Raw genomic sequence first — 18,634 nt, forward strand, 5'->3', positions numbered from 1 at the left:
TTGTGTGTGTGTTTGCTTGTGATCTGATCAGTAGCAGATGCTGAAGAAAAAACGAAACAGCACCACCACGTTTCTGTTTGGAAAAACAAAAAACATTTATTTTTTTAAAAGAGAACGAGCGATGGCCTCATTTCAAATTAAAAATTTGCTCGATATGCATTTATCTGTACATAAATACAAAAACAATGAGATAAATTAGAGAAACCTCTGATCATTGGTGTACTCTAATAAAAATATGGGTTTATTAATTGTTATTTGATTTTATTTTTTATCCCATGATATCGACATCTTCTTCTTCATCAGAATATCCATTGGTCTCCTCTCCACCATCAAGTTGGTCATCGTCATCATCATTATCATAACCTTCATCTTCATCCTCATCTTCATTGTGTTGGAATTTTGCCTTTTTAGTTGGACGGTCATCCATTGCAATTAGTTGACCATCATCGCCAATAAAATTATTTCTTTTTGGTCTATCACTGTATGTGACTCTGGCAACGAGTGGGTACATCAGAGATGGCAATGATCTTTTTTTAGCATCGACCCTATTAGTCCACTTTGGGAATGGTGTTGGTAAACTATCCTGGATATCATTGGTGGCTGTTGATAATAGATTCCCTTGGTTGTCATAAAAATAACTATTCGATACATCAACCAGGTTTATCAATGCATAGAGCTCGTTTGCTAGTCTTTGACTTGTGAAACATATCTGTACAGATTTATATAGGAATAAGAGTATTAATAAAAGTTTGTTCAACTATCACCGGCGTTGGTATCCAACAATAGTAATACATACATAGATTCCAGCATAATGAGTGTGTACCAAATTTCTATTTGCATCACCAACACAGACTCGTCCATTTGCTGTTGAGAATGACAATTTCTCGTGTCTATCTCTTTGAATTTTATTGTCGTATTTCCATTCCCTAATGTTAAAAATACCCCATTCCTGGTCGACCATATGAATAGATGGAACATCAACACGATTAGGTTGTGACTATTTTAATAATAATAATAATAATAATAATAATAATAAGAGAGGTTGAAAAATGAATTATTAATCGGATTGGTTGAAAAGAAAAAAAAAGTGTTGAATACCTACATAGGTTGAGACATAGTAGACAGAAGGATTGGCCTTTGCAATGTATGTGAATGGATCCAATCCAAGTTGAATATATGTTTTCATGTCCCCTACTTCCTTTCGGGGAGTATCGTCAAGCCAACGAGTCCTGACGATGGACAATCCAGGGTTTACAAATTCAACTGGTTTCATTCTAATATCTAAATAAAATTGAACAATTGGTTAGTAATATCTTTAATAGGAAGGTTGTAACAACTCACCAAAACCATAGATGGTCCTTAAAAATTGAAGGGGACCGGTAGTTATTTCAGTAAGACAAAGATCGACTGGGTCATTGTTATTGTGGCGAATAAAAGCACCTATTCTCTCCCTTTCGGTTGTTCCTTGCGTTGTTTCCTCAACATCATGGTCAGAGCCTTGGAGATCGTCATCTTCAAAAGTACTGTAAAAATTCAAACAAATATCATTTGGTAGTTGACTTTCGGCCAATTCTGCAACAACTCTCTCTTTGATATTGTAGGGATGATCGATCGGTAAAAGTGATCCTCCTTTTGTATCTATATAGTTTGTTCTGGTTAGGTGAGGTTTTCCTCTGCCAATAACTCCCATTAGATCATCAAATTCATCTGAAAAATTTTAGAGGAGGAAGAGGTGTTATTAATAGACCTATTTGGAAGTTCTTTTTTTGTTGGATACATACTTTGTTGAAAATTTGAACAAAAACTGTGATGAGACATTTTAAACTTGGCCTCTGTACCACCAACATTTAAACCAAATAGAAGATAGGGATTAAACCATTCAGCGCCTGTATCAACCGGGATAGATGGAATGTTGATTGAATGGTCAATAAAATATCCATTCCCAGTCTTGGTGTCTACAGATATTAGATACTATAGAAATATATATTATTTATATTTTTTGGTTAATCGAGTGATAGTTTTGATGTACCAGCAGTTTATCATCATACATACCTTTGCATGTGCACTTCTGGCCTCAACCGTAACTTGTTGCTCCCCGTTATTGAGATCTTCAGCATCACTATCTTGGGCTTGAGGTTTGGGTTTTTTTGCTGGCGGTAGACCCAAAGTGTCATGATACCAAACCTGTGCCTCTATCCTTACATTTTTACACACGGCTTTCCTAGTATTAACCAATGTCGGCTTTGTTCGGTCACTATCCCTTTTGACACATTGACCATAAATCTCCTTGTTGTTTTCATAGGCACTTTCTGTATGTCTCTCCCAAAACTTTTTGACCGTGAGTTTGTCGGCACCAACCATATCATTTCCTGTATCGTCGATGTTCTTTACAGTAAAAAAAAAAATGTATATTATAACGTCAGTAATCATGATCGTAGATAATAATAATATTCAACAATAACCAAATTATTATTCATTTAATACATACAAGATATACACCGAAAGAATCCGTGTAAATGAAACCTCCACCGTTTACGTTATCTTTTGATTGCTTTGATAAAAGGAACCACCAATCGGGGTTGGTAGGTGGAGTTGATACTTTCCAGTCTGCTGGCATACCAATACATCGTGGACTTGTAAAAGCATTGACCGCAAACTCCTCTACACCACTCCAAGTGCAAAATAAGAAAACGATAATGACCTGTAGTAGAGAGATATATTGTATATACATAATAATAATGATTTTATAATTACTTATGAAACTATGAATCCATAAAAATTTGCATGCACGAGTCCACAGCGCTGCGTGATTGGGAACGAGCAAAAAAATAAATGTTTTGCTCAGTAGTCAACAAGTTGTCAGCTTGCACATGTAATCCTTGCTGCATCATAATAATAATAAAGATGTGATAAATAAATTCATAAAAGACAAATGTTGATGTAACCTAAAAATCTTGATGAGTTAATATTAAAATTCTCTCATGATCGTGATCTTACTAACTTTTGATTATAAGAACTCTTGATTGCTATCAGATAAGGCTTTGAGTGTCGCTGACAAGACCCTTATAATGAATCTGTTCTATCTGTTCATTCGGTTGTTGTCCTGTTGCTGCGCTCACTTTTTCTCTCACTCTGCAGAGACGCAATGAAAGAAAAGAAAATGATGTCGCCAAAAACCCCTGAGCTCTGATAATAATAAAAAAAATTAATTCAATATAACTTGTTCTAGCTTGTGGTGTATCGAGAGAGAGATATACAAAAATATGGAGTTGTAAGATAGACAGGAGTGATGAAGAACTCATAGAGTCAATCATTAATGACATCATGTGTATCTTACAGACAAAAGAGAGAGAGAGAGAGAGAGAGAGAGAGAGAGAGAGAGAGAGAGAGAGAGAGAGAGAGAGAGAGAGAGAGAGAGAGAGAGAGAGAGAGAGAGAGAGAGAGAGAGAGAGATGATCGAGAGGATGAAAGTTGTCGACAACTTGGTGTTGAAGTTTATCAGGCATTGGAATTCAAACCTTGGTATATAGATAACTCTATCAATCAATATTAAATCATAATTCAAAAAATAAAAAAAAAATCATTGAACTTTGACAAAGGATAGGTGTTTTCATGTGAGAGCCTGATTTCGATCTGAACAACAGATTAGTTAGTAGTTGAATAAACAAGATATGTAGTTGGCTCTACTCTATTTATGAATGCATTCAATAGCACCTCATCATCAAATAATAATAGTTTAATATTAATACGTATTGTTTTACAAACAAATTTTACCAACCGTAAGTAAAATCTTGATTTCAACCTTTGATTAATATTAATATTGATTTTTTAGTTTATTTATTGTAATAATGATAAAATTTACTATTTTTTGCAATCATTGTTTTGATAAATGTGGAAAATCTACAAAAAAAAAAATTGTTTGTATATTTGGAAAGCATTAAAAATCTTTTATTAATACCCTTTATTTTAATAGTTTTTTTCATTTTTTATGATATACTTTATAATGTACTCCCGCTAGATACAAAATTCTCTGATGGAAAACTTGAATATTGCTCTCGATCTATTTTATTTCCAAATATGATTACTTGGTTGAAGAAACAGAAACAACTGGGATTCAATTTAAATGCAAAGAGTAGTTGAATGGGTTGATCTTCATTTCAAGAATCTCCTGGCCCAAATGCAATCAAGATAGATCATTTGGGAGATTTTTATGTTTCAGGAATACCAAGAACGTTTGAAATTGGCTGTAATGAATTTCATGGGTGCAGCAAAAAGCTTGTTTCAGTATTATTGGATTCTATTTTCCAATCATTCATTACAGCCCAATTAGTACAACGATTCTTGGTAACCCTGAAATATAAAAATCATAGGGTAATTTAAATGGGATGATCCTTGTTCATTCAAGATGATTTTTCAAATGGTTAATTAGATTTCATTGTTGTTGGTGTATCGTATTCACTACCGAAACCTTTATTCGCACTATCCCATGGTCGAGTATAGGTTCGTTTATCCAAACCGATAGAGTCATCTGGTACATTCCAACCGACAGATACCATCGATGTTGCCGGTTACATCAGACATTACCAAAACTTAACTCAAGTTGTGTTTCGTGGTGCAGGCCACATCGTGCCATTTGACCTCGTTTTATTCTATTCTCCACTTTATGATTGCAGATATCTTAAATATAATAATTAAATAAATAAATAATTAATCATTGGAATATCTCAAAGAATTCATTCTTTATTTTTTTTCGATTCGATCCTCACTTGATCGTGAGGAAGTGCAATTTTGTAATAATTATCAATGTTTATAAATAAAGAAGAGGTAGAACTAGAAACAAACCAACAACAGCTACTTCCAGATGAAATAATCAACAAAATAATAGAGTTATCATGGAATAGTATTGATTATTGTACATGTATACTTCCAACCTTTAATACACCTACTCCTAGTTCACTATCACTCTCCACAACAACAAACAAAGAAAAGAATAAGAATAAGAGTAAAAGTACCTCTTTTAGTTGTACAAGTAGTGATCATGATTATAATGATCCATACACTAGAATACATGTAGTGAATCAAGAGAAACAGTATCGTGTGACATGTCCATTACACAGTCTCTACAGTGACGCCTATTACTACAACTATCGTAGTGATTTGAATAGAGAAAAGATACTTCGATACAACAATCATATCGATGATTTCTATTCTTACTTTGGAGTACATCGTGACAAGGCAAGATGGAGATTAGAATTAGGTACTACCTCTAAACAAGTGTTTGCTTTTATTCAATCGAATCTATTGACACGTGTTAGTTTTATGGCTGCCACTGAAGACAAGACCATTCAAGATCATCTGAGAAGCAACTATTGTGCACTCAGTCACATAAGTTCACTCACAATGCGGTCGATTCAAGAGTTTAATAGAGTGTTTGGGATTCCATACGAAACTGCCAAACGTACCAAACAAAAGATACCTTGTTTCCCATCGACATTGCTCCAAAAGGTCGATAAACTCATCCTCATCGAAGAGTCCAAACCATCGATACCAAAGACACACATCACCACCATGCTCAACAACAAAGTGACTCGTCTCGTATTCTCTGGTACTGTTGGTGTCAACACTGAACTGATTGCATTGACTCGATCGTTTACCCATTTAACATCGATCAACTTGCTCGGTGTAAATAAGGTCGAAAGTGACTCTGTAATCTCGAGTTGGATCAAGTCTCTTGGGAGACTACGAAAACTACTCTTGCCAGCATCACATGTCAATTGTATTCATGATCTCCAAGATTCTGTCAAGCAGTCATTAAAAGTCATCACTCTACCTCAAATGAACAAATTGGAAAAGTTTGCAAGTCTCGAGCATGTCTTTGTATTTGTTGGTAAAAAGGATTGCAATAGTAGTAGTCTATTACTCCCGACGGCCACCATTAAAAGAGTAACATTTTGTCTCAATGGTTGTCAACCAATACCAAACAAGTGGTTATCAAATAATCCAAATATCCAAGTGGTTCGAATCAAATCACTCGACTCGATTGACTATTTTATTCCAATTGAATTAGAATTGGGTAATATAAATACATTGATCATTGATACACATCAAGATTTTATTTGGAAAGATTATCCAAAATTTCAATCAATAGGATTAGAATATTATTCAACTTATTCAAAATCACAAACAAAAAAAGAATCATTTTTAAAAGAAATAATAGTCATAATAATAATAATAATTCAACATACAGTAGAATATTACCAAATACAATAATTTATAAAATAATTAAAGAATGTTGGGAGTTGTTATCAGTTAGAATATGTACTTGTAGAAGAGAGTTGGATTGGGGTGAACAAGAAAGAAATCTATCATTCCTTGGCATTCTTGGAGAATACAATAGTCAGTGTAGAAATTGTCCAGAACATCGATACAATCACATTGACGCATCAAAGATTAAAAAGACACAACTCGAGTTGGGTTTGATTAATCATCAAATCCGATCATACTTGTTGTACAAGGCCAATGTTACACACTCTATTACATTGTACGAGAATTCACCAATTGACAAGTTGGTTGCCCTCGTAGGCAAAGACTCGTTTATCAATAATATCACTGGGTTAAATGTCCGATTTAACAACAACTATTCGATTCCATCATCATATCTTCAAAAAATGTTTCATCATTTGATGGATCGAGTCACCCATTTTAAAGGATCAAACTTTCCCTTTATCAAAGACATCAACAACACAAAAATTGTACCACCACCACTCACTCATATGAAAATCGAAGAGAGTATTGCAACCTATTTGACACCTTCATTCTTTCAATTCACACTCGTCACCTCACTCAACCTATCTGGTTCAAAAATCAACATGACACCAGAATTTCCACCATCCCTAATTGATTCTTCCTTTCCACATTTAAAAAAGCTACTTTTTCATCCCAACAATATTGATCTTTACGATCGTATCCCTTCTACACTTCAAAACCGTCTAGTAACTGTATCATGGACACACGATAGCACTGGTTTAGATAGTCAAACCAATGTCTTGGGTAAATTTGCTCTATTGAAAACAGTGTACATGTTGTACTGGAGAAGCAGGGTACCACCATTCCCATCCAATGTTGAAAAACTAGTCTTTCCAAAGAACCTAGTCTACAATTACACTGTCAATCATATTCTTCTCAACAGTCCATCTATTAAAACAATCAAACGTGTCTATCAATCTGGTAGCACACTTCAAAACTGTTTGGAATCAATCAGTGAAACACCCTACAAATCAAACCTCCAAACTCTAATCGCCACCTTTTACAGCGACTATCAAATTCCAATTGTATCACCACCTCTACAAACATTTAAACCCAAACTATCACAAGATCATCCATTTGAATATTATGCTTGTATTCGTAATCCTTGTAATAATGTATACACCAAGAAATATATTTTTAAAAAGAAATCAAATTCAAAAATTCGTCATTGTTGTTATGATGATTAAATCTAAAAAATAAATTGTTTATTATAATTTATCTGTTTATAATTTAATAGTTTTTGTATTTAAAATGATTGAAATATTAATATTATTTAAAATTGAAATTGATTTTAATCTATCTAATTGAATTGTTGATGGATTGTGTAAATCTAAAATAACCAAATCTCTAATGGTATGATTGATCGATAATGAATGTAATAATTGATCGAATAATGAATCGGTCCATTGTTTTAATCCAACTTCCAAAGATTGCAATGTTGTTGATTGTTCAATTGATTGAAGGAATTCCTTGGTGATAAAATCACCTTTGACTCCTAGATGTTTGATTGTTTTGTTTATAACCAATAAATGATTAAAACATTCTACCAATTGTGGACTTGGCATATGATTATTATTATTACTATTATTATTTTCATCTTCACAAATATTATACATTGTAAAATCGGTCAATGTAGTATTTGTAAGCAATAGATTGCAAAATGTTTCAATACTTGATTCAATGGTGGATAGTGATCGTATTGAGTGAAATGTATTGTTACATGGTACTAGGTCGTCGTCGGGGAGACCATCCTTGAACCAACACATGTGACTGAGAACTTGACAAGATAGAGAGGTGATGTTACTCGATGGATCCAACGCATTGTTAAGGTCCATAAACTCTACGTGGTCTCCGCCAATATTGACCATACGCAAGCTTTTCACAGCCAATATCTTGTCATACTGATAATGGTACTCTTTATTCTCGGGCGATCCGATCAAATCAATGATCAACTCGGTAGGCTTGATCTTTTGGACCATCGACAGGAACAGTCGTGCCTCTTCATCCTCTTGTCCGTTTTGCAAATCTAGTCTCTTGATTGGGATTGCAAATACGTGTTGATCGGTTGGCACCAAGAGGTCTTCTTCCGTGTCGAGTCCTTCAAGCAACAGACAAATATCAACTGTGATATCTGTCTGACCTTCGATACTCGATAGGATCGATTGTTGGCACCGTGTATACTCTTCCAAGTCACACAATATGTTGATGTGGTGCACCGATGTGAACCATTCACCAAGCACTCTACCAAATGTATTGTCTGCTTCATGATCGATTGATGATAACATTAGTGTGTGCGTCTTTGATGGCGATATGATATTATTATCAAATGCAAATGTTTCGATTGGGAATGTAAACCCAAATAAAGAGTCATCATGAATCTTAAACATAATCTCGTCGTCGCAATAGTTATAAGTTAGTGATTTCGAAGCCTCTCTCTGAACTACTTCAAACCACATCTTGCTCACCAGTGCCAATGATAGTACGTCGTCACATGGTCTATTGTATCGCAAGTAACTGTATATCGATGTTGGGTAATCGATAAATGATAATATATGTGCTTGTAGATATTTTGATAACTCTATCATCTAACTTGTTGTTGTGTGCATGTACTATGAAATGAAATGAACAAAAAAATGAGGATACCCGAATGATCAGCTAAGCAGGAACCCTAAAAAGGAAAGGGGCACTAAAGTTTAATTTAAAGTTTTTTCGGTGATGAAAGAGTGGTTTGGGGGCTGCGGATGGTGGTCTGAAGTTAACTTGTTGTTGATTTCTCATCCTGCATTGAAAGCAGGATTTCTAGAAGTTTTAGCTGGCCCCAACTCGATTCGATTTAATTTCATTATAAATGATGATGTTATGAGTGACGTGGGAGGCTTCAATGTACGATGATGATCATTGTTGAATATTTATCGTCTGTAGTGCATCGGGGATACATTTATTGGTGCAGAGAAACAAATTTATTTTTTTTGATTTTAATTTAATTTATTGGGCTTGCAAAGCCCATTTAATGAATCACTATGCGGTCTATTGATCATTATTATATCTTCTGCCTCATCATTGATTCTCTCTAGATAGTGATACAAAATTATTTGTTTCATTATAAATTAAAATTTTATTTATTTATTTATTTATTTATTTATTTATTTATTTATTTATTTATTTATCCGTACGGTAGAAGAAACATTACTTACATTTATATAAATAAATTACCATCATGTTCTACAAATTCAAAGATAATAAAAGTGGTAAATTTGTGAGTGTCATTTTGTTGTTGTTTTTTTTTCTTTGCAAAGCTAATCAATGTTTTTTAAAAATATATAATCACCCAACCTCTTTTTTATAAATATATAGGTCGATGTAACAGGTATCTATCCAGATATTCTTAAGGAATCGAACTCTGAAGGATCTGAAAATGACCAAAACCAAACAGAGCAGGAAAAAGATAAACAAGGTGAGGAAATGTCTCTCCGAGCTGACATTGATCTTTCCCTTTGCTGTTACTTGGATCCTGAACGCAGAGCCACTATTGTAGTTCCATTACCTGGTTTTAAAGAGCCTCACTTGGTCCAATGCCCAAAAGGTGCCCATAGAGTGGTTATAGACCTAGTTAAACGATCCAGAAAAGTGACCGTTAGTGTATACTTTTTTGGTCCTCCTACCTTTGGTGACAAGTATAATCGCAATTGGCAGGAAATACACCATTTGTGTGAATATTAATTTCTTTATATTTTTCTTTGTTCCTTTTTAGGGTGTTGTACTGGGGAAGCAAAATAGCTGCCCTCACTCCTTTTGTCTTTGACATTGTCACTGAATACATTAAAAAGTGGCGTTAAAAGTGTTGAACCCTGCCTGCCTACCTAGGTCCCTAAGACTACCTAGCCTGTCATGTATACCTCGCCAATAATATGCACATAAACATATATTATTATGTTAACATAAAAAATAAACCATTTTCGTTTCAGGCAACCTTTAAAATATTAAATAATATTTTATTGGATACTGATAGACCACCACATGTGAGCATTGTAGTGTTAACATACAATGTGGCAAAAGGTTGGTGATGATAAGGACCTTCCTGACCACCTTTTTTTGATTTTTGGGGTGCGACCACTGGCATCTTGCCCAAGGTGAGCCTACACCCAAGGCACCTCCAATCGATCTATCCTTGGCATCCAGTGCTCCTCTCTCTCTTTCTCATGCTCTTGCTCTACAGATGGACGATCACCTGTACGATTTTTTTGATGACCTGTGGTGTGAGGAGACGCTTTGGTAATTGTCTATAGAGGGGGTAAGGATAAAAAAAAATGTCAACAACGCCTTTGGGAAAAGAATAAATAAATAAATAAATACATACTTTAAGTCTAATTTAGAGACTGATCCGTGTGGCTCGATTTCATATGATATAATCATGCCATTAGAAGGACTGTGGATTGTGACACCACCTTTTATACCTTGGATCTGAGAGAACTTGATTGATCCAGATTTGTCAATAACAAATTCCTTCTTGGCTGGGAAGGTATATTGTACAGAGTAGAGGTGGTCACGTAGATCCTACATATGTCAAGAGAAAATAAATATTAGTAATTCTTATTTTTTTTTTTTTTTTTTTGAGTGAGATGTATCCATACATTTTTTGCTTGCATGGTAAAAAAAAAAAATAAATAGTTGTATTTAAAAAAAATATACTAATACTAATATATTTAATGTAAAAAAGGTAGTTGGTTTTAAAATAAAATTAATTAGGCGTTTTGTTTTGGGTTGGCGGTGAATGAAAAAGACCTAATTTAGGCAAAACAAAAAAAGTGATGTAAAAATCTGATATGTAAGATGTGTTGTTGGTTTGTTCGATGTTTTTTCGTTGAATGCTGGTTGTTGGTGATGATTTGTGTGAATTCATTTAATCCGTAGAGTTTTTTTAGTCGATAAGAAGTGCCTATACCCTTTATAGAAATTCAGATCCACTGATCATCGTCCCAACCCCCAGGTCACCGTTGTGGAATTTTTGTCACAAACGACACCATCCGAATAGTTAGGGGTTCTGTTGGAAGGGCTTGGGCTCTCTTGCTCTTCGAAAACGTTTGCTTGTTGTTGTTTGACCTCATCACCAAACTGTGTGCAAGGGAGTGAAGTGAAGTAAAGTGAAGGTCAAGTACTCGACCAAAATTGTTCAACAACAATTTGATTATATGTTCATTGATGATCGATCTGAGGTAGTCTCTTGCTACAGATAAATAGAATCCTAGCTTATTTATGTATGTGTATGCATGTCTGTATGTATATTTGTTGTTGTGATGGAATAATAAAATAAAAAAATTTGGGCTGAGATACTCGCTCCGACACGGGGCTTTGAAAAATCTCATGATCTAAATTGATTGTAAATAGATTCTGATGGGAATTAATTAATTGCCTGGTGTCATCCCAAACAAATCCTAATGGTTCAACTCTCAATCGTATGATGATCCAAAATTTAGAGCCAATCCAAATTTATTACTATTTTATGATTTTTATTTTTATTAAATCATGCTCTCTATCTCTGAAGTATTAATATTTCCACTTTGATACTCTGGAATAGGTTCTACCGCTTGTTTGGTTAAGAAACGACAATGAAGCATATGAACATTTAGTATGAAAAAAATAAAAAAAAAAAAATTCAAAAAAAGTTGCAGAGGAGGCAATGATCGACACCACACTGTAGGTGCACGATTGATTGCACTTAAGCTTGGACTACTCAAAGAGATCAGAGCAACTGTAACAAAAGAGAAGAGAGAGATGGCAGCTTCATTAAGATCAGTTTCAAGATTATTGAATGGTGGTTTAAATGTAGGTTATATGCAATATTGAATAACAATGATATGAAAGAGATGATATAGTTTTCTAATTCAATCATCTCATCACTATTACCTATTACATACACAATGATATATAGATCATCTCTAAAAATAACAATAGCAAACTTGTACTTAATACAGTATGCATAAACAACAACAGCAGCATCATTAGCAGCATAAAATCAACATCAACACCATCATTATATAGATTGTATTCTAGCGACTCTAACAAGCCCAAACATAACGATCATCACGGTGATCACCACCACGGCGCTGTTGACCCAAAGGACCCATTCTCTGGTGACGGTGTCTATGATGATCATCATCACGAAGTAGATGAAACTCAACCATCCGAATGGTTGTTGGAAAACCCAGATACCAATATTCTTAGATACGATCGTATGTAGTAGTAATTCATCATCATCATCATCACATTATAGACAGCATTACTGCTACTACTATACAACATGACATATTGGATACTAACATGTCTTTACATTGATGAAACTAAACAGACCCAGGTTTCCCATACTCAAAGTTGAGAGACGAAACATTACCAGTCTTTACACTCGAAGTTATCGCTAAACACAACAAGAGAGACGATTGTTGGTTACTTATCAACGGAAAGGTATATAACGTTTCATCCTTTATTGAAGAGCACCCAGGAGGTGATATCATTTTGGCTGTATGTATCAATCAATCAATCAATCTATACAATATATCTATCTGTATCATATCTTCTAATCATTGTATCTTTTTCATTTATCATCATCAATTGCAATTGGTATCATCATATGATACATACATATATACATTACTTTTTGGATAAACGATGAATATTACACTTACAATTACAATTGGTTATAATCAATCTTATAATATTATATAATATTTAATAATAATTAGGGAGCTGGAAAGGATTGCACAACCATGTTTGAATTATCGGGTATGGGATCAGATGTCTATCTCCAAATGAAGGACTATCACATTGGATACTGTGATCATATTAGAAGATACGATGGTTTCACCAAATCAAATAGAACAGGAACTCACTATTTGAACAACTTTGAAGTTTAAATGCGTACAATATATACATATAAACCCATCTATACTTTTACTATACCATATTATAATATTATTAAAAAACTACAATCAAATAACAAAATACAAAGAAGAAGAAGAAGAAGAATCATTCTACCCAATACTGTTTATTATTATTATGATTATTGTTTTTATTTATTTATTATTAATTATCTTTAAAACTATCAATCTAAGCTTTGTTGAAGAGAGACGAAGTCCCCCAAAAAAATAAAGTAAAAAAAAAAAAAAAAAAACGAGAGAAGCGAATGGTGATGTGTGATTGAGTCAAAGGCCAATTTAAATTAGACATCATCAGGGCTACTTTACTACTATTGTCGATAAATAGATAGATATATCTTTCTTTATCATCATTATATAATGTTTAGATCAACAGGTATGTAGTGTAAAAAGAAAAAGAGGAAAAGATATCAAGATAAATGAGTCAAAGACATTAGAGTTTTTAACTAATCATTCCTTTTGTTGTTATACATACAAATAGTTAAATTCATTACAAATGGAGCAACTCCAAGATACAGTCATTTAAATAGTGGCATATATTCTATGAGCAGTATGTATATATATACGTAGTAGTCGTAGTCGTAGTAGTTGATTACAAATCTAACTATATTGCAATTAATTGATCATTTAGAAGCTCAACTCTTTTATTCTACTTCAAACAACAACACCAACAACAAGAACAACAAAAATACAGAGACCAAAGAAGAAAAGAAGGAAAACAACAACACTAAAGACAAGACCAATGAAAATAACAACAACAATGACAAGACCAATGAAAATAACAACAAAACAGATGACAAGACATCAAGAGCCAAGACTGTTCTTTCAATTGCATCAGCTAGTTTCTTTACTGGTGTAATCTTTTCAGCTACTGCTGGTTTTATGTGTAAGTAATAACAACAACAACTAAACATATATACATGTGATGAATTTATCTAACCAAAAAAGGGATGATTTATTTATAATTGTAGTATACCAATACAAAAAGGATATTTCAGATGAAGAAAAATACGAATTGACAAAGTTCCAAAGTGTTGTATTGAGCGAGTTTGCCGTACCATTCAGAGAGTTCTTTGACAACCTCTTTAACAATCTCAGAAAATACGAACTCTTTGACCAATTGTTTGGTCCAGCCGAGATTCATCACATTCTCCCTGCTCCACTTCCAAAGGGTCTCGGACGTGAATACACCATTGTCATTGATATCGATGCTCTCTCTGAAATCTCTCAACGTGATAAATACCCTGCCATCTACAAGAGAGCCGGTTACGATTACTTTTTAACCAACCTTGCTCAACATTATGAAGTCATCTTATATACTAATCAAATGCAAGGACCTGTATGTTTAATAATAGAATATAAACTATATATTATATTAAATTTTATATTAATCTTTCTCTCTATTTCTCTTTCTTTCTATTTCTTCTATAGAAAACCGAACAAATCAACTTTAAATTAGATCCACAACATGCATATTTCACTGGACAATTACATGGAGATTGTGGATTAAAGGAAAGAGGAAGATATTCAAAGCATGTAGAAATGTTGAATAGAGATCCAAGCAAGGTTATTCTCCTTGACAGTACACCAGCATACGATCACGACAATGTCATCAATGTTGGTAGATTCCATCCAAATCAAAAGGATACCACTCTTGTCAAATTGTTACCAGTCCTTCTTGATATTGGTCAAAAGAAGGCTGATGTCAAGGAAGCTCTCAAATGTTTCCACAAAAAGGATTCAAAGGGACAAACACCAGACATTGAACATGCCATCAGAGAATACACTGAATTAAATGGAATGCAAAAAAAGAATACCAATAACTCTAACAAAAAGTAGATAGATAGATCTAATCAAACTCAAATTTAAATAAATAAATAAATAAATAAAATAGTAATAATATTTATCAAATCATCATGATCATCGCACAACACTACTTAAATTAATAGACTAAAATATTTTAGATTAAAGATGCAAGAAAAACACGGTTTATGTATGTTAAACATCCTCTTGTATGCCCTTGTCACAAGAAATGAGGAATGAAATGGTTGAACAGTCAAAATGGTTATTTGCAACAACTTGATATGATCAATTATTTAAATCAACTATTTTAAAATATTTTGATCAATGTTCATCAATATCATTATCAATCGTTCAATTAATATCTATGTCTTTAGGATACAAAAAGAATGATCTTGACCATTTATTCTCTAAAAATGATCATACTTTGGAATTAAAACATTATCCACCTTTAAAATCAATATTATCTCCTCCTCATCATAGTCAACAACAACCACAACAACAATACATAAGAATGAATGAACAAAAGATTTAAGTTGTTTAACATTATTATTATTATTATTACCAGCTCCATTAATTGATGATCGCTTTTTAGTTCTAATACTGGTAAATATTTTAATTAATTAATAATGCTTATATATTTAAATATTTATTTATTTATTTAGGTGATATTATTGAAAGATTAACAGAAGGAGTATTCCCAATCAACAAAAAGATTCTTTATTCTTTAAACATATAGATAGATAGATAGATAGATACATCAAATAAATACTCTTACGACTCGGGTAGTACATTGATACAAAAAAAGGATATTAATAATTTGTTTATTTACAAGAACCAAGACTACTAGGTTTGTGTGAATTATAATTCAATGGTTCATTCTTAAGAAGGAAGTCCAACAGGCCTGCACCAGCGAATGATGCTACGAAAACCATCGACGAGAATAAGATTTATGAGGAGAAGAATGAAAGCTCGAACAATGAAATTTCCAAAAGGTTGGACTTTAATACTAGGAACAAGATCGTCAAGAACATAGCCAGTTACTCTTGTTGCAATTTGAAACCCTTTCCGAATTGATTCTATACCCTTTTCTGCATCGGGTGAATGGTGTTCTATAAGAAAATAAAGTAAATATTAATAAATTAAATTATGAATAAAGTATGATAGATAGATAGATACCTTGGTAAACCAAATAATGGGCAAAATGTTGGCAATTATTAAAAAACAATATGTATGTTCTGTTGCCATCGATGATGGCTTGTTCAGCTCTTAGTAAAAGTTGGGCAATATCAATAGGGTCTCCTCCTCTTCTTTTTCCAATTCTGGTGTGTCCTGGTTGAAAAATCCTCTCTACAGCTTCGACAGTTTCCAACATTACAGGTGGAGCATCATAACCAAAGATATATCGGTCAATAGTCAACACTCCCTGCTGTTGATCAAAGGCAGGGTCCCAATGTATTGCTCTAATTATTCTGCCCTGACTGTCAGTTTCTAAAACCACACCAGCATGATAATATACAAGCAAGCCGAATAGGTATCTTATGCCAAAGACGATATCTCCTGGTTGAAATCTAGTACCATTCTCGAATTGTGGAGTCATTAAATAATAATAATATAGAAGTAAAGTTAGATTTTAAATAAAAATAATAGAAGTGTATTTATATCTCTATAAATAATAGTAGTATAAGTAGAATCAATTCAGAGTTGATTGCTGGCTCTCATACTAATCTCTCACTGTACAAGGGTACCATCATGATCTAATATGTAAATAGAAAGAAAATAGAAATGGATGAAAAAAAAATGGGATAACAAGTGGAGGACATGCAGCGCACTCCACACTATTACCATTTCTTTGTTTGAATTCAAAGAGATAATTATGTTGAGGATATCTCTGCAGAGATAACCTGAACACTTTGATAATAATAGATACATTAAACAACATTATTTATATATATATACATCGATGCAACCTACTATCAGCTTTTGTTCGATAGCCAACAACAACAACAACGCCTCCACCATTAGATCTTTGTCTTCATGTATACCTATTATTGATTTAGTGTCTGGTATTAGTAACCAAGAGAGAGATCAAAGATTACTACAAAGTGTAAGTGGCGTGGGTATGATTAGATCATGATCGCACAACACTACTTAACTTAATAGACTCAAATGTTTTAGATTAAAGATGCAAGAAAGACAGGGTTTATGTATGTTAAGCATCCTCTTGTCAATGAAATGAGGAATGAAATGGTTGAACAGTCGAAATGGTTATTTCAACAAGCTACAATCGATATGAAATCACAAATTGCATCATCCTATCATAATAGAAGAGGTTATTACAAGTTTGAAGGTATTGGTTATGGTGAATCAAATCATCATGATGATTATAATAATAATAATCAAGATGATGATAGTATCGAAGCATTCTTGATTGGTAATGAAAGAGCAAGTCAATTAAAATCAGAGTATTTTCAAGCAAGAGGTATACCTAAAAAGGTATGGTCACAATACTCTGATTGTCAATTCAATCAATGGCCATCTTCAACTATCAATAATAATAATAATAGTGGATTTCAAAGAGTACATTCAAAAAATAGTATTAATAATAACGATAATGATCAACAATCAACTTTGATGAATAATAGAGATCAATTATTTAAATCAACTATTTTAAAATATTTTGATCAATGTTCATCTATATCATTATCAATCGTTCAATTAATATCTATGTCTTTAGGATACAAAAAGAATGATCTTGACCATTTATTCTCTAAAAATGATCATACCTTGGAATTAAAACATTATCCACCTTTAAAATCAATATTATCTCAACAAGAGCAACAACCACAACGACAATACATAAGAATGAATGAACACAAAGATCTAAGTTGCTTAACATTATTATTACAAAACAAACGAGTAGATGGATTAGAATTATATGACAATGATTCAAATACTTGGATACCAGCTCCACTGATTGATGATTGTTTTTTAGTTAATACTGGTAAATATTAAAATTATTCTTATTTGATTTAAATGTTTATATATTTATTAATTTATTTATTTATATAAAGGTGATATTATTGAAAAATTAACAGAAGGAGTATTCCCAAGTACACTACATCGAGTAGTAAATAATCCATCAACATCAACACAATCAAGATACAGTGCTGCATTTTTCTATGTTCCAAATTGGGAGAAATCAATCGATCCTCTTTCATCATTGTCAACCAACAATAACAACAATAACAACAACAATGAAAATCAAGATAATAGTAATAATAATTTATTTGGTGATTTGATACCATTTAGTTAACATTCTATATATATATACATATAAATTTAACCATAATATCCATGGTCAATAAAATTTAAAACAATCCACCCCAAAACCAACCTTATTTTTTTGCAGTTAAAAAAAAAATTCACTCAGTTTTGGGACTACCAATTACATCATCACCAATCGACCACAGTGAAAGGTTTACAAAGAAAACACTCGGTCAAAGATAGATAGAGACACAGTAGTTGTTCAAAGATAGATAGATAGATATTGACTGTAGAGAGAATAATAGAAACTATATACTTGTAAAACAACAACT

General features: G+C 32.9%; 11 protein-coding genes across 11 annotated transcripts; 7 read left to right on the forward strand and 4 right to left on the reverse strand.

Annotated features, from left to right (window-relative positions):
- Positions 1 to 268: 268 nt before the first annotated feature.
- On the reverse strand, positions 269 to 2,731 carry DFA_10519 (uncharacterized protein; the record flags this gene model as incomplete). Its single annotated transcript, XM_004354367.1, has 7 exons — positions 269 to 709; positions 797 to 997; positions 1,103 to 1,281; positions 1,342 to 1,707; positions 1,782 to 1,971; positions 2,053 to 2,385; positions 2,489 to 2,731. 7 exons carry the CDS (start codon positions 2,729 to 2,731, stop codon positions 269 to 271), a joined length of 1,953 nt encoding a protein of 650 aa, XP_004354419.1.
- A 1,392-nt stretch (positions 2,732 to 4,123) lies between these two features.
- Positions 4,124 to 4,695, forward strand: DFA_10520 (uncharacterized protein; the record flags this gene model as incomplete). The annotated part of the gene is made up of 3 exons (XM_004354368.1): positions 4,124 to 4,132; positions 4,220 to 4,274; positions 4,523 to 4,695. 3 exons carry the CDS (start codon positions 4,124 to 4,126, stop codon positions 4,693 to 4,695), a joined length of 237 nt encoding a protein of 78 aa, XP_004354420.1.
- A 108-nt stretch (positions 4,696 to 4,803) lies between these two features.
- On the forward strand, positions 4,804 to 7,493 carry DFA_10521 (uncharacterized protein; the record flags this gene model as incomplete). The annotated part of the gene is made up of 3 exons (XM_004354369.1): positions 4,804 to 6,073; positions 6,289 to 7,421; positions 7,452 to 7,493. 3 exons carry the CDS (start codon positions 4,804 to 4,806, stop codon positions 7,491 to 7,493), a joined length of 2,445 nt encoding a protein of 814 aa, XP_004354421.1.
- A 104-nt stretch (positions 7,494 to 7,597) lies between these two features.
- DFA_10522 (uncharacterized protein) lies at positions 7,598 to 8,762 on the reverse strand (the record flags this gene model as incomplete). Its single annotated transcript, XM_004354370.1, has 3 exons — positions 7,598 to 7,606; positions 7,647 to 7,887; positions 7,921 to 8,762. 3 exons carry the CDS (start codon positions 8,760 to 8,762, stop codon positions 7,598 to 7,600), a joined length of 1,092 nt encoding a protein of 363 aa, XP_004354422.1.
- A 761-nt stretch (positions 8,763 to 9,523) lies between these two features.
- Positions 9,524 to 10,142, forward strand: DFA_10523 (uncharacterized protein; the record flags this gene model as incomplete). The annotated part of the gene is made up of 3 exons (XM_004354371.1): positions 9,524 to 9,562; positions 9,661 to 9,980; positions 10,058 to 10,142. The coding sequence occupies 3 exons, from the start codon at positions 9,524 to 9,526 to the stop codon at positions 10,140 to 10,142; spliced, it is 444 nt and encodes a 147-aa protein (XP_004354423.1).
- Positions 10,143 to 10,267: 125 nt separating this feature from the next.
- Positions 10,268 to 10,952, reverse strand: DFA_10524 (uncharacterized protein; the record flags this gene model as incomplete). The annotated part of the gene is made up of 4 exons (XM_004354372.1): positions 10,268 to 10,276; positions 10,350 to 10,392; positions 10,664 to 10,860; positions 10,938 to 10,952. 4 exons carry the CDS (start codon positions 10,950 to 10,952, stop codon positions 10,268 to 10,270), a joined length of 264 nt encoding a protein of 87 aa, XP_004354424.1.
- Positions 10,953 to 12,078: 1,126 nt separating this feature from the next.
- On the forward strand, positions 12,079 to 13,214 carry DFA_10525 (cytochrome b5 domain-containing protein; the record flags this gene model as incomplete). Its single annotated transcript, XM_004354373.1, has 4 exons — positions 12,079 to 12,129; positions 12,236 to 12,536; positions 12,653 to 12,822; positions 13,044 to 13,214. 4 exons carry the CDS (start codon positions 12,079 to 12,081, stop codon positions 13,212 to 13,214), a joined length of 693 nt encoding a protein of 230 aa, XP_004354425.1.
- A 381-nt stretch (positions 13,215 to 13,595) lies between these two features.
- DFA_10526 (putative mitochondrial import inner membrane translocase subunit 50) lies at positions 13,596 to 15,278 on the forward strand (the record flags this gene model as incomplete). The annotated part of the gene is made up of 6 exons (XM_004354374.1): positions 13,596 to 13,611; positions 13,717 to 13,785; positions 13,867 to 14,121; positions 14,207 to 14,574; positions 14,667 to 15,070; positions 15,200 to 15,278. The coding sequence occupies 6 exons, from the start codon at positions 13,596 to 13,598 to the stop codon at positions 15,276 to 15,278; spliced, it is 1,191 nt and encodes a 396-aa protein (XP_004354426.1).
- A 124-nt stretch (positions 15,279 to 15,402) lies between these two features.
- Positions 15,403 to 15,570, forward strand: DFA_10527 (uncharacterized protein; the record flags this gene model as incomplete). Its single annotated transcript, XM_004354375.1, has 1 exon — positions 15,403 to 15,570. The coding sequence occupies one exon, from the start codon at positions 15,403 to 15,405 to the stop codon at positions 15,568 to 15,570; it is 168 nt and encodes a 55-aa protein (XP_004354427.1).
- Positions 15,571 to 15,917: 347 nt separating this feature from the next.
- On the reverse strand, positions 15,918 to 16,635 carry DFA_10528 (uncharacterized protein; the record flags this gene model as incomplete). The annotated part of the gene is made up of 2 exons (XM_004354376.1): positions 15,918 to 16,147; positions 16,215 to 16,635. The coding sequence occupies 2 exons, from the start codon at positions 16,633 to 16,635 to the stop codon at positions 15,918 to 15,920; spliced, it is 651 nt and encodes a 216-aa protein (XP_004354428.1).
- A 647-nt stretch (positions 16,636 to 17,282) lies between these two features.
- Positions 17,283 to 18,545, forward strand: DFA_10529 (uncharacterized protein; the record flags this gene model as incomplete). Its single annotated transcript, XM_004354377.1, has 3 exons — positions 17,283 to 18,039; positions 18,110 to 18,310; positions 18,448 to 18,545. The coding sequence occupies 3 exons, from the start codon at positions 17,283 to 17,285 to the stop codon at positions 18,543 to 18,545; spliced, it is 1,056 nt and encodes a 351-aa protein (XP_004354429.1).
- Between the last annotated feature and the right edge of the window lie 89 nt (positions 18,546 to 18,634).

This window comes from Cavenderia fasciculata (assembly GCF_000203815.1).
Source record: "Cavenderia fasciculata unplaced genomic scaffold Scf_EU5ZYIE02H8LDV-5, whole genome shotgun sequence".
NCBI lineage: Eukaryota > Evosea > Eumycetozoa > Acytosteliales > Cavenderiaceae > Cavenderia > Cavenderia fasciculata.